Source organism: Crassostrea angulata, chromosome 6 (genome assembly GCF_025612915.1).
Source record: "Crassostrea angulata isolate pt1a10 chromosome 6, ASM2561291v2, whole genome shotgun sequence".
Taxonomy (NCBI): Eukaryota; Metazoa; Mollusca; class Bivalvia; order Ostreida; family Ostreidae; genus Magallana; species Magallana angulata.
This window is the reverse complement of record NC_069116.1, coordinates 26,538,229-26,552,172: the sequence shown is the minus strand read 5'-3', so window position 1 is coordinate 26,552,172 and position 13,944 is coordinate 26,538,229. Positions and strand designations below refer to the sequence as shown.

Sequence of the window (13,944 nt, the reverse complement as noted above, 5' to 3'; positions counted from 1 at the left end):
GTCTTGAGTTTTCACCAATGTATCTCCCTTTCAAAAAACCTTTTTGATTTTCATGTATAAGAGAAGAAAGGAGAGGTTTCATTCTATTAGCTAGAACAGCAGATAAAATTTTATATGTTGTATTTAGTAGTGAAATTGGTCGCCAATTTTTTAATTGTTCTCTTGGTTTATTTCCTTTTGGAATAATAGAAATAATTCCTCGGGTTTGACTTATTGATAAATATCCTTTCTTAAAACTACATTGATAGGATTTTAATATAAATTTATTCAGGTCTATCCAGAAGAATTAAAAAAATTCCGTCGTGAAACCATCAGTTCCAGGGGTTTTATCGTTTTTCATGTTCTTAAGAGAACACAATATTTCAGATAAGGTAATGTTATTATCAAGGAGTTGTTGTTCCATTTCATTAACTTTTGGGATATATATTTCATATTGCGTGAAAAGGTCATTAAGATCTATGTCTTCTATTTGATCATCATAGTTTTTGTATAGAACTTGATAAAACTTTTTAATTTCAGTCAAGATTTCATTTTGCTCAACAATACATTTTCCTTTACTATTGATTAATTTTGTAACATTTTTATTTACATAATTTCTTTTTTCAAGGGCACAAAAGTATTTTGTTGGCTTTTCACCATTCTCAATCCATTTACAATGAGTACGTAGTAAGTCCATCCAATTCATATTTTCTAATCTTTTCTAATTCATCTTGAAAATCAGAAAGGGCCTGGGCGTAGGAAATTAGGTGATATGTATTAAATAGATCCTGTGTAAATTTAATTTGTCTTTCAAGGAGCTCCTTTTGTTTTTTCTGTTCCTTAGACTTTTTACTAGCATAATAAATAGTAATTTGTCTTATCTTCATTAATAAAATCTCTAAAAATAGGTCATCATCAATACATGTAGATATCTCGGTTTCCACTGGATTACCTTGATCCCTATATTCTAATTCAGTTTCTGCTATTGTATCTTTAACTTTCTGGACATATGTGGGGTCTCTTAATAAAGAATTATTGAATCTCCAAAAACCTTTACCTTTTGTAAAATTGTTAAATTTTAATTGTAATTCAATAATAGAGTGATCTGTCCTATAACGGGGTAATATTGATACGCTATGTAAAAGTGACATTAACTCTTCAGATATTAAAAAGAAATCTAGTCTAGCTTGTTTGATAGGTGTTTTTTTACTCCAGGTATATGTTCTTGCATCAGGATTATTTATTCTCCATGGGTCCACCAAGTTAAATTTTTCTTGTAGCTTTATGACTTCTAATTTATTTTTTAAATTATTTTCTTTAACATAATTATGACAGTCTAGGTTGAAGTTTTGAACCAGGTTCCAATCTCCACACATAATTATAAAATCGTCACTGAATTCTTCAATAATGTTAGAGAGTTCTCTAAAAAAATCTGGAGAATCTCTATTTGGACCATACAAGTTTACAATAGTTAGAGAGTATTTGTTATCAACAAGTATACTAGAGACAATGTAATTTCCATTGGGATCTGACTTAACATTTGAAACAGTATATTCAAAATTATTATTAGTAAGGGTCAGTGTTCCCCTTGAGTTTGAGTTGCCAGGGCTCATTAAAAAATCCAGGCCCCATTGTGCATATACAACACTTTTATCATTTTCAGTACAGTGAGTATCTTGTAAACAGTACAGGGATGCTTTTTGTTCTCGCAAATATTTGAACATCGTTTGTTAACATCATGGAGCCCTCTACAATTTAGGGATAAAATCTTAAATTCACTCATTATCAATCAAAGTATTTAGTACAAGCCCATAAACAAAAACACATTCATACATTCTAGCGTGCTGAAAATCAATTGTAAATAAAAAAAATTCTTCCAGCATTGTGCGAAACACTATAAGGATGAGATACTTGGACATTGCGGGGGAAGACAAGCATTCAAAATTATGCATAATTAATCTTAGGCAACATGTTCTAGTCACAAAAATGGACGGTATTAACGTAGGCTAACACATGTTAGAGGTTTTTCAATACCAATTATACGACACTGAGATACACAATCACATGTCGTAGTTAATTAATCTTCGTCAACATGTTCTAGTCACAAAAATAACCAGATATTAACGTAGGCTAACACATGTTAGAGGTTTTTCAATACCAATTATATGACACTGAGATACACTATCACATGTCGTAATAGTCATAAATTAATGGTCCAATTTCACCAAACTTTTATCATCTTGTGATACACTGGTAAATGTATTTTATACACTTGGATACTTAATTTATAGGTTTTAAGATGCTTGAAGTACAGAGCTAGCTCCTGATAACAAAGCTTCATCTTTATTATGTTACTATGTAACTTATTATGTTACTATGTAACATAAAGGTATTTTAATAAGATACAGAGTCAGATCTTGATTACCCCGATGCTTGTAAGAAAACTAACCAAACAGAAACCTCAGACTTGCATGGTTATACATGTATTGCTATGAATATATAGCAAAGAGCAGTGCTTCAGATAACTGATCTTGATTATAAGGATGCTTTAAAACAAATCAAATTCAGACTGGTGTGGTTGATACACAAGTGAATATATAGTATACAGCTAGATACCGATTCAGTCCCTGATTTTGATGTTTACCAATACTATATTACAAAGCAGATTTTACCCCGTGAGGTTTTACATTACTTACTTGGTTGATGTGTATGTATATTTCATATGATAATAATTATTATCATTATGAATGATATTATCATGATATTATATCACATACAATATGTCATATACAGTATTTTGTATCATGTCATATGATAAAATATTTTATGATATCATAACTTGTTAATTAAGGTCTTCAATTTCCAACGGAAGACCTTATTGTTATTGCTTTGTTTCTTTTTCCCTATTCTTCCATATTATTATTATTTTTTTTTCTTACAAATTTTGTGCACGCGAGATCTCAAAAACTACTCAATTGATTTTCATGAAACTTTGGGATCTAATAGCAGATGATATGAACCGTATTGCAAATTTTTTTTATTGATGACGTCACTTCCGGTTTTGAGATATAGTCGTTTTATCGATTTTCAGAGGGGTATTTTGTCGGCAGTACTCCTCTTAAACTATAGCAGATATAAACTTGAAATTTTCAGCGATGGTAGACGGAAGACTGAAATTGTGCATGAAGGTTAAAAATCATTTCGATCGCATAAAGTGTCGAAGCTCGCCTGGACCCGAAAATTGGGATAAAAAAAACGTCGTAATTTTTTGTGGTTTTCTTTAATTATTTCTTTTCTGAGAAATATTTTGAAAAGACATGTAATGTAAAAATAGTTTCTATTTACAAGACCTTTCTTTTAAAATCAAGAAAAAGGGGCTGGCCCCTCAAATTAGGGGACCAAAGGCCTCTAAAGTCTTTAATCTGTAGCCCTTTACTGAACGATATTTTGTGAAATGTTATAGAAGCAATTATATTTATCTCACAGTTATGTATCCAAGCAATGTAATGATTTTTCCATGTGTTACGTAATTATGGGTTTTTAGGGGCCAAAAGTCCAAAATTTTGATCACCCATATCTCAGAAAGGAAAAATATTTTGAAATGCAGTACAGAAGAAAAGTTGTTCAAACTGATGTTCCTAACAATATGCAACCCTCAAAATTTCGTCAAACGGCCCCTATAAGGAGATAAGGGATCGGCCCCTAAAACCTTTTTTCTTATATATCTCCAGAACGGTAACGAATTTCTAAACACTTGTTGAACAAAATGTGTTTAGAATTAAGTGACCTTTTATTTGATATCAAGAAAAAGGGGCTGGCCCCTTAAATTAGGGAACCAAAGGGCTCTAAAGTTTTTTATCTATAGCCCTTTACTGAGGGATATTTTGTAAAATGTTATAGAAGCAAATATGTTTATCTCACAATTATGTATCTAAGCAATGTAATGATTTTATCATGTGTTATGTAATTAGGGGTTTTTAGGGGCCAAAAGTCCAAAATTCTGATCACCCATATCTCAGAAAGGAAAAATATATTGAAATGCAGTACAAAAGAAAAGTTGTTCAAAATAATGTTTTTAACAATATGCAACCTTCAAACTTTCGTTAAACGGCCCCTATAAGGAGATAGGGGATCGGCCCCTCAAACCTTCTTTCTCATATATCTCCAGAACGGTAACAAATTGCTAAACACTTGTTGAACAAAATGTGTTTAGAATTAAGTGACCTTTTATTTGATATCAAGAAAAAGGGGCTGGCCCCTTCAATTAGGGGATCAAAGGGCTCTAAATTCTTTTATCTATAAACCTTTACTGAGGGATATTTTGTAAAATGTTATAGAAGCAAATATGTTTATCTCACAGTTATGTATCTAAGCAATGTAATGATTTTATCATGTGTTATGTAATTAGGGGTTTTTAGGGGCCAAAAGTCCAAAATTTGATCACCCATATCTCAGAAAGGAAAAATATTTTGAAATGCAGCACAGAAGAAAAGTTGTTCAAAATGATGTTTTTAACAATACGCAACCTTCAAAATTTCGTTTAACGGTCCTTATATGGAGATAAGGGATCGGCCCCTTATATCTTCTTTCCCATATATCTATATAAGATATATATATATAAGAACGGTAACGAATTTCTAAACATTTGTTGACAAAATGTGTTCAGAATGAAATGACCTTTCATTTGATTTCAAGAAAAAGGGGCTGGCCCCTTCAATTAGGGGATCAAAGGGCTCTAAATTCTTTTATCTATAGCCCTTTACTCAAAGCTATTTTGTGAAAGGGTATTTATGCTGAATGAGGTATAATAGGTTTATATATCCTAACAATATAATGATTTTCTCTTGCGTTACGTATTAAAGGGACTCGGACACGATTTGACTTAAAATTCTCAAATTTTATTTTTCCATTTTCAATTTTTATACTGATAAACATAGAAGTTTATAATGCTATGTCAAAATTTGAAACTCAAATATCGAGTTATAAGCAAGATAGAGAGTTTATTTTTCTTTGTTTTGTAAACAAAGCTCGAATATTGTCATTTTTACATATTCGTTGTATTGGTGTCAATCAAATGTAACTTTCTTTTGTTGATAATAATATTTAAGAAGATATTGAATTAGTTTAAATTGTTTTTTACATGTCATTTTGTCTAAGAAATGGTAATTCTCTACATTACATTTTTTATAAACAGCTATAAGACTCGAGCTTTGTTTACATTACTATCATTTCTTACCTCTGTATCTCGCTTGTTACTTGAAGTTAACATTTAATATTTTGGTCAATCATTTAAAATGCACCAATAAACCATTTTAAACAGTAAAAATGAAAATAAAATGTTTGATCTCAAATCGTGTCCAAGTCCCTTTAATGGTTCTTTAGGAGCCAGAGGTAAACAAGTTTAATCTTTTCTATCTTAATTTGAAGAAATGCAAGTCTTTAAAAAGGCAATATAAGTTAAGTTATAAAATGCGATACAATAAAGCATTAATTCTCCACTCTTTTTTCCATATCACGTTTTTTTTGTCGAAAATCAGTTGATGATGTCAAATTTCCTTCTAAAAATCGGAGGGAAGACCTCCTCGTTGCTCGCAACGAGATCGTGTCTAGTTGATTTGTATCATTATACCTGGTAACGGTAATTTGTTTTTTGTATAATATTTTGATGATATTGAATCATATTTTAGGATACGCTATCAAAAAATGATATAAATCTAATTAGAAATATTATAACATTGCAATATGACATGAAATGATGATTTTTTTTTTTTTAAATATTACAGTTTGCTACTTGGGATACCGCCTTCCAAATGTTGCCTTTTGCCAGAATAGATCCAAGCTTTACCAAAGATCAGCTTCTGTTGTTTCTTGGGAAGGATTACATGAAAAAAGATGGACAGGTAGGTTATCTGTCCAAATTTTCTAAATATGACATGCATCAAAGATGTCTCCTTAAAGATATAGGCATGTTATCACATGGCCACTTAATACAATAAAGTCTATGTATAATGGTAAATGAGTGTATATCTATAAAATACAGTGTAGATAATTTTGATGAAACCTTCTATTAAGCAAAATAATGGTTAAAGGATTTGAATATCTTCATCCCATTATCAAACTCACTATTTGTGCACTGTATATATTAGGGATGAAATGTAATGCACATTCTGACTGACTAAAAAAATTGAGTTTATATTATGTAACCAGGTTTGCCTTCATTACACTGTCCAATTTGCATAAAAAACATTTCAATTGGCTTTAAAATTTCATTTTAATTTTGTACAATTCTATGTCATATTGTTTAGAAAAATTGTTCTATGTCTTTCACCTTGTTTAAAGTAATCAGTTTTGTAGAAACCACATGAATACTCTAATATAAAATTAGATATATACATGTATATATATCTATCATAAAATTGATGTTTAATTCTTTTCCATTTAAAAAGTATAGAGTTTCCTCACCAAGGCTGATATGATACAAAAGAAACTGACTGTGTATATTCATATATATCTTACCTTCTGCTAAATTCTAAGAAAATTATTGGCTTACAGCAGTCACGTGGACACCATGTTTGTTCCTTATATACTCAGTAGAAAATATTTCTCCCTTTGAGCATTATGACATCAATTTTAGGGTATTATGACGTCATGTTTTTTACCCCCATTCAAACTTATAAAACCTAAATTTTTATTGCTATTATACATTACTTACCATTTATACAAAGGCAGCTGGTAAGATATAATAACATGGTTTGTAGTTGACCTAATATGGTTTTATACGTGGTCAGCAAATTCCATATGGGGATATAGAATTTACTGACCATGTATAAATCATATTAGGTCAACTACAAACCATGTAACTAATAGTACCTGGTAGTTATTTTTCTGTGCTTGTTGTTTTTCTGCCAGATGCCGGGCTGTGAGTGGGACATGGACCTACCCTTTCCTCCGGTGTATGCATGGTCATGTTATCATGTCTTTTCCCGCACTGGACACACAGACATTGAGTTCTTGCAGCATTGCTTCCAGAAATTACAGCTGAATTTTAAGTGGTGTGTAGTTATAATTAATCATGCTCATTATGTACATGTACCATAGCATGGTATTCTGATGAAATGCATGCTTTTATTTGTGGGATAAGCACTTCAGATAGTTTTACAATTGTCTGAATTAAAATTGCTTAAAGTGTGGTATGATTTTCATTTTAATATATACTGTAGAAGCAGATATTTTCGTTAAAATGTTGTTGTTTTTCAACAAAATAAAATTTCATTGGCATTAAATTTCGTCATATCATATCAACACTGTATTTATTAATACTTGGGTTAAAAATTTGTCATGGATTTAATTTCGTTGTTTATACTGCCCAGGAAAATAACGAAATTAAATCCCCAACAAATATTTGTACTTCTTTCATGTTTTAGTGAACCAGTATATTTTAGCAATATTAAAATACAATATAGTTGTTTTTTGAAACACAGTTCTTGCAACTTTATTGAAATGTAATTTATTTGCTTTAGGTGGTTAAATGCTATGCAGGTAGGAAAAGGTTCCTATCTCTTCACTGGTGGATTCTTAGGGATGGACAACATTTCTGTGGTAGACAGATCATTTCATCTGAAGCAGAAACATCCTCTGATACAGGTTCCCATCTCTTTCCTTCACATTATGAACAAGAAGGAAAGCAATTTATTTCTTTGTATTTTGTATGAATTAATATTACAGGCTGATGCAACAGGTTGGATGGCATTCTTTGCCCTCTCTATGTTAGAGATAGCACTGGTATTGTCCTCGGAACAAGGTGCAGACCACAAATACTACAGGGCTTGTGATGAATACCTTGAGAAGTTCATATTTATATCCGAGGCCATCAACAGAAATATTGCCAATGGAGGTATTAGTTAGAGTCTTTCATATTAGATTATTACATTTTCTAGTGGATGTTGCAATTTATGAGCACTATATAAAAGGATAACTTTAATGTTTATTTTTCATCTCTAGGTAGAACGCCTGTATACATGTCTAACATACGGCGCTTAATCAGGCGGTACCGCTTGATTCGCGCGTGGTTGTATTTGGCCCTAGATCCAAAACTTTTATAAATGGTGGTTTTAGACCCAACTGTCACTCCCCCCCCCCCCCCTGCTCTTCCCTGTCAGTCCTTTCCCTATTCTCCACTACCTTTCTAAGACCCATAGACCCAAAGCTAAATATACTCCCTAATAATGGTGTATTTAGCTTGATTTGATGCCATTCACCTAATTCCCAAATATTTGGCTGATTTTGTAAATTCATACTTTCGGAGTTTCGGTCGACCCTTAGACCCATATACTTTTATATAGATTCGGGTGGCCCATAACTTATCATCTTTTGTAATTTGTTCTTTGATGTTGCTTTATAGGGAATTCTCAATAAACATTATAAATTTTAATCCTGACTTTGTATTTTGCCCGGGTAAAATTCTGAGAAACAAGAGACCCACAAAATTATTCTTTGCAACAAACTCTAAAAGAGGTTGAAACGTTACATTAATTTCCCACACATGATTTTGAAAAAGATTGCTCTTTCAAATAACGGTAAGCCGTAACACAGTTGTTTTTAAAGGGATACTACTTCCTCTTTCAAATTTTTGTAGAGGGTTTATATAGGCTTTGCCTGTTGTCTAATCCATTTGATTATTCAATAAAATATATGTTTTAAATAAAATCTTTCAAATTAGCCTCATTTAATTTGGCCAAAATAAGTTGAGTGCAAATATTATGCTATCAGTAATATTGTAAAGAATGTTGAAGGTTACATCTTTGCTGAAACAAGTTTTGTAAAAAAAATTTGTATAAATTTAATGTAGATTTGTTGTATAGGAAAGGTAAAGGTCAAATATATTTAAAAATTCATTTTATTTATTTGTTAACATTCCTTTCATGATTAAAAAAAAAAGGTTTGTGGCAACCTCATGACAAGTTCTTCTACGATGTGGTAGAAACAGAGTCGGGGGATAGAACTCCCATAGCTCTGCGTTCCTTGGTTGGGATAGTACCATTATTGGCTTGCCTGAATATCAAGATGTCACAACTCCAATCAAAGTCAGGGAAAAAAATAAGGAATCATCTAGATGAATTAATACAGAAGAATTCACCTTTTGTAAGTACAGTGAAACATGGTTATCTATACTACTATACTAAAATAATAGACTCGAATTTTTGGTCTTTAATACCGAGAAATTGGAAGAATACTGTCTTTTGTTTTATATATTTTAAACATAATTGGTACTTAAAGATTACCAATTTGTTTTTATTTTTTCTCAGTTAAGCTTCGCTAATTAATAATCAACGAAAATTCCTAAAAAAATCCCGGAAATCACCTGGATTTTTGGGAGTTGATTTTAATCAACTTTCCTATGCAGTTACTCTGGCGAACCGAAAGTGAAACAGTGTTTGGACCTAAGCACAAATCATCACCGCTGACAAGACGTTGATCTTGAAAATAATAGATAAATTCGGTGTACAGTATGCTGTACCATTGTTTTTCAAAAGAAAAGTATCTATAAATACCTTGAAATAGTCAGATTTTATATAGTACAAACAATTCAATTGTTTTTAGTAGTTGCCTGTATTCCTATGCTAGAGTTCAATATAGTCTCCTTCAACCAGATGCTCGGCTGTCTCCGTAAATCTCCGACAAGCAGAGAGTCTCTCTTGGTAGTCGGAGATTAACGGAGACAGCCGAGCGTCTGGTTGAACGAGACTAGAGTTCAATATTGCTTGGATCCAGACGTGTACAATTTTTAGAAACATTTCGATTACTGATACACAGTTTGATGGAATTAATTCTATCCTTAAAAATTACACAACATGATTCATATGGGGTTTTCTCGAAATTCTTGTCAGAAAAGTTCGAGAATTCATATTATAAAAATTTGCATAACATATCCTTGATTTTAAAATTGATAATAATCAATAAAATCAACTCCCGATAGTACTTCAGTACTTTGATTTGGATTTTACAATCTTGCGCTTGCGCAATACATTCACGCTAACGGGATCATTAGTTTATGTTTCCACAATATCACATCTGCATGAATAAACTCAGAAATGATAATACAAATACGGAAAAATTTTCATTGGACTTTTGCTATATATTCTGTTCATATTAATGATTTCTTATGAGAGGAAATACAAAATAACAAATGTACATTTCAACTAAGTACTTACTTTTGTCTTCGTTATGACAAAAAATGTTTGATTACATGCAAAAAGTTACATTATATTTGTTAGGAGAGTGAAGATAGAAAATGTTTTATCGTAAAAATGAATTATGTCCTACGGACCCAGTTTTACAAAGAAAATACGAGTACGTTGGTTAAAAAATGTTGAATTATAATAATTCCCTTTTATGGATTAAAATTTTTAGTTGAAAGGCATTTGCAGTCTCAAAAAGGTTTGTTGTGATGAAATTGACTGTTATTTTCAAGGCAACTTCATTAACTTTCTCCAAAATCGTTCCGGAGCGATTCTGCAATTTTTTGGCTACATTATGGGTATAAGGAAGGCATTCTAACTGTAGTGAGGGCCTTTCCCGAGGCACAGTTAGATTATTCAAACTAAGGAAAGTGAAGTGAAACTAATAGCATTATTGTAGGCTTATAGCTTTCTTTTGTAAATGTCAATAATAAAGTGTGTCGATGTACCTATTTCTTAAATGTCCGATATGCAATGTCAACCTGTGCACGCACGAGTCAAAGTCTAGTAGCAAACTATAATTAATTGATGCTTACAGCGAAGTGAATTTAGTTCCCCAAGACTCCATTACATAATGAATTACGCTAATAACGAAGTAAAATTGCCAGCCCCTGGGACCTCGTTATAAGCTTGTTTTATTGTACCAGTAATTAAATTTTTTAAAGTATATGATGTTTATGAATAGAGATGTTTTGCTGTATTTGCAACAAGAAATCTTATTTCATTGGAAATTTAGCAGTTTACTTTTTTGGAATTGCAAGTTTGGGTATATTTTAGTTATAGATTCTATATGAAAGTTTTGTTCAACTTTGATATCAGTGTAAAAGTTAAGGTCAGATTTATTCATCCTTTTGCAACCAAGTTAGGCAGTTTAACCCAGGTATAGTATCATGCACATGTCAGTGAGTAGGACAGTGAAAGATGCTTAATGAAAGTAATGATTTCCTAAAACATAAGTTTAATAAGGTAATTCGTGTTGCTAAGAGATTCATGAGACATGTGCAGTTTGTAGAAGAACATATTCTCAATGAAAAAGAACCATCTGAAGTTATTTCATAGTTACTGTCATATACAAGTAAATTTATTTCCCATTCAGATCGTAAATTTAATTCCCATTCAGGTCAGAACAAATGTTGATGGTGACTATGTTCTCTGTGCAGTACCAAAATCCAGATTTCTGCACATCCTGAGGCATCTTACTGACGAAGAGGAGTTTCTCTCACCATTTGGAATCAGATCCTTGTCAAAGGTACATGGATGTATACATATGTTTATCCAAGCACAATACAAAATAAGTTAAGTTCTATTTCGAGTCACAATACATGAAATAGTTAGCAACTACATTCAGCAATAATTTGCCATGAGCACACATGCATCTTGTACAGTGATAACGAATTCAGTCACCCAGCATCAGAACCAAATACTAGTTAACATAACTGTTACAGTTGGTAAACTCTAATTAATCTAATTAAAAATCTACCGTACCTTTCCCAATGTGGAAACATGCTCAACTGCACCTACATGCATATAGTAAATTAAGGCTGAGGGCAAGAAATCCTTGCCTATATGAGACATGCAGCACCTGAATAGATAAAGAAACACAGTAAATTACTGGAGATTCTTACGGGTATCTTATAACCTATTTCATACTGGTAGAACTAGCAATGCTGGTATGCATGTGTAAGATTAAAATAATTTTATGAAATTCAATGCATGTTTTTTAAATTGTCTTTGTACTTGGATCATGTTGATGTTAAAAATCAGTAATGATTGTATGTAATGCAATCTGATGAATCAGTCATGTGGTTTTAACTTGCCTGTTTATGTATTTATCTATATATTATCTTTTAAGGTTTACGAAGTGGATCCATACATTTTGACAGTTAGCAAAGATATGCAAGAATATTTGGATTTGAATGAATCCAAATTACAGGTGAAATTCACCCCTGCTGAATCAGAAACAGCTATGATGGGTGGCAACAGTAACTGGCGAGGCCCTATTTGGTTATGTAGTATGTACAACAGTGCTTTTATTTGTTACAGTTAACCTGATTGTGTTCAATTTTTTACAGCAAATCTGATTGGGTGTTGCTGTTAATTATAGAAGATCTGATTGGATGGTTTTGTTCATTATAGTAAACCTGATTGGTACCTCTGCCTTATTTGCAGTAAAACTGATTGTTGGTTGATTTTTCTGTCGTTTCAGTGAACTTCTTGATTGTTGAGATGCTGCTCAAATTGGAAAAATTCTATGGAGATGGAGTCAAAATGATCCACCCATCTTCAACCAATGCAGCTTTGACCCTGGGTGAAATGGCTGAGGATATCTGTAAAAGAGTGTCCAATATTTTTGCAGTCAACAAAAAAACAAATGCTAGGCCATGCCATGGTGAGTTTTGAAGTGAAATTTCAATCATTGTATTGAGCAAAAAGAACATACACACCTTCAGTGAATGAACATAGCAATGGAATCATTAGTAAATTACCTAGGTAATAAGTTTTTAGAAAGAATCTTCAACATTTGGTGTCTTTCTTTCCTATTTTTTCAATCAATTTTTCTGTTCTATAATGTGAATTGTTTATTGATGACAAGAACTACCAGTATATATTCCAAGTTACTATATGTGTATTTGTTGTGGCGTATAAAAATACAACTAAGTCAACTGTACACCTGGAACTGATTTCTTTTCACTTGTTCTTTCATGTCAGGCGTATTTATTTTTAGGACCAATTGATTTTCAAACCTGTAACTGTATCATTCAAGTATTTCATTACATAATTTATTTGAGCAACATCTTTCAAAAAAAATCATTGTGATGAAATACATATTTAAAGGAAACTATGAAAAATATAGACTTGAGAATTCATGGAGGGACCTTGTGCTGTTCTATGAGTATTTTGACAGCGAAACTGGAAGAGGCTGTGGAGCAAGGTGAGATAGTGTATATACTGGTGTATACACTAAAATATAAAGAAACAGAAGTTACTGGTTAATGCATTAAATATGTATTGTATACTGGGAAATATTTTCCCAATTTGAAGTTCGCCCCTTTTGTCCTTGTTTTCAGCAGGAAAATTTAAGATGGAACAAATTCGAAACAATTTTTAGATAACTGTGTTATAATTAAAAAGAGCATCTATCACACAGCCATGTCTGGGCGAATTCAAGATGTAAAAGGGCGAAGAAACCGTGGGGCAAAAAGTAACCCTGCATACAGTATCACTTAGATCATTTGATGGTTGTACATACATGTATGAATACTGCTCTTTTGTTTTGTCACGATTTTAAGATATGGTCAACAGATGTATAGTGCTCTCAATATAACAAATAATTACATTTACACTTTTAAAAAATCAGATAGTTTCATGATTTTATCTTGTATTTTTATGGGTATCTTTTATTTTTATGATTATGAAAACACATCTTTTCGACATTTGATCTACACTATGCTATTGGAACTGATACAATTATAGTACTCAATTATAAAGTGTAATGATTATATTTACAGTCATCAGACTGGGTGGACTTCGTTGGTTTTGGAGTTTCTGCATCTGGTGAGTACTGTCCTGTTTTCTTGTAACTTAGACTCAGTAAAATTGATGAAAGTAAAAAGTCCATATCACTTGATACTGTGTCCTGGTAATTTGCCAGTCTCTTTCGCTTTATTCATGGAAAATGCCAACACTAAAAATTAAATTTAAAAAAATCAAAACATTTCATTTGTTT

The 13,944-nt window shown here is 31.8% G+C and overlaps 1 protein-coding gene across 1 annotated transcript in view; it reads left to right on the top strand.

Moving 5' to 3' along the window:
- Positions 1–13,944, top strand: part of LOC128188240 (uncharacterized) — a 38,611-nt gene that overhangs the window by 23,608 nt on the left and 1,059 nt on the right. The window contains exons 10-19 of the mRNA XM_052859173.1: positions 5,763–5,879; positions 6,889–7,031; positions 7,500–7,623; positions 7,705–7,873; positions 8,918–9,120; positions 11,338–11,466; positions 12,070–12,229; positions 12,424–12,606; positions 13,053–13,149; positions 13,727–13,772. Of these exons, the coding sequence (XP_052715133.1) occupies positions 5,763–5,879; positions 6,889–7,031; positions 7,500–7,623; positions 7,705–7,873; positions 8,918–9,120; positions 11,338–11,466; positions 12,070–12,229; positions 12,424–12,606; positions 13,053–13,149; positions 13,727–13,772 (1,371 nt within the window). The remainder of the gene's footprint in view (positions 1–5,762; positions 5,880–6,888; positions 7,032–7,499; positions 7,624–7,704; positions 7,874–8,917; positions 9,121–11,337; positions 11,467–12,069; positions 12,230–12,423; positions 12,607–13,052; positions 13,150–13,726; positions 13,773–13,944) is intronic.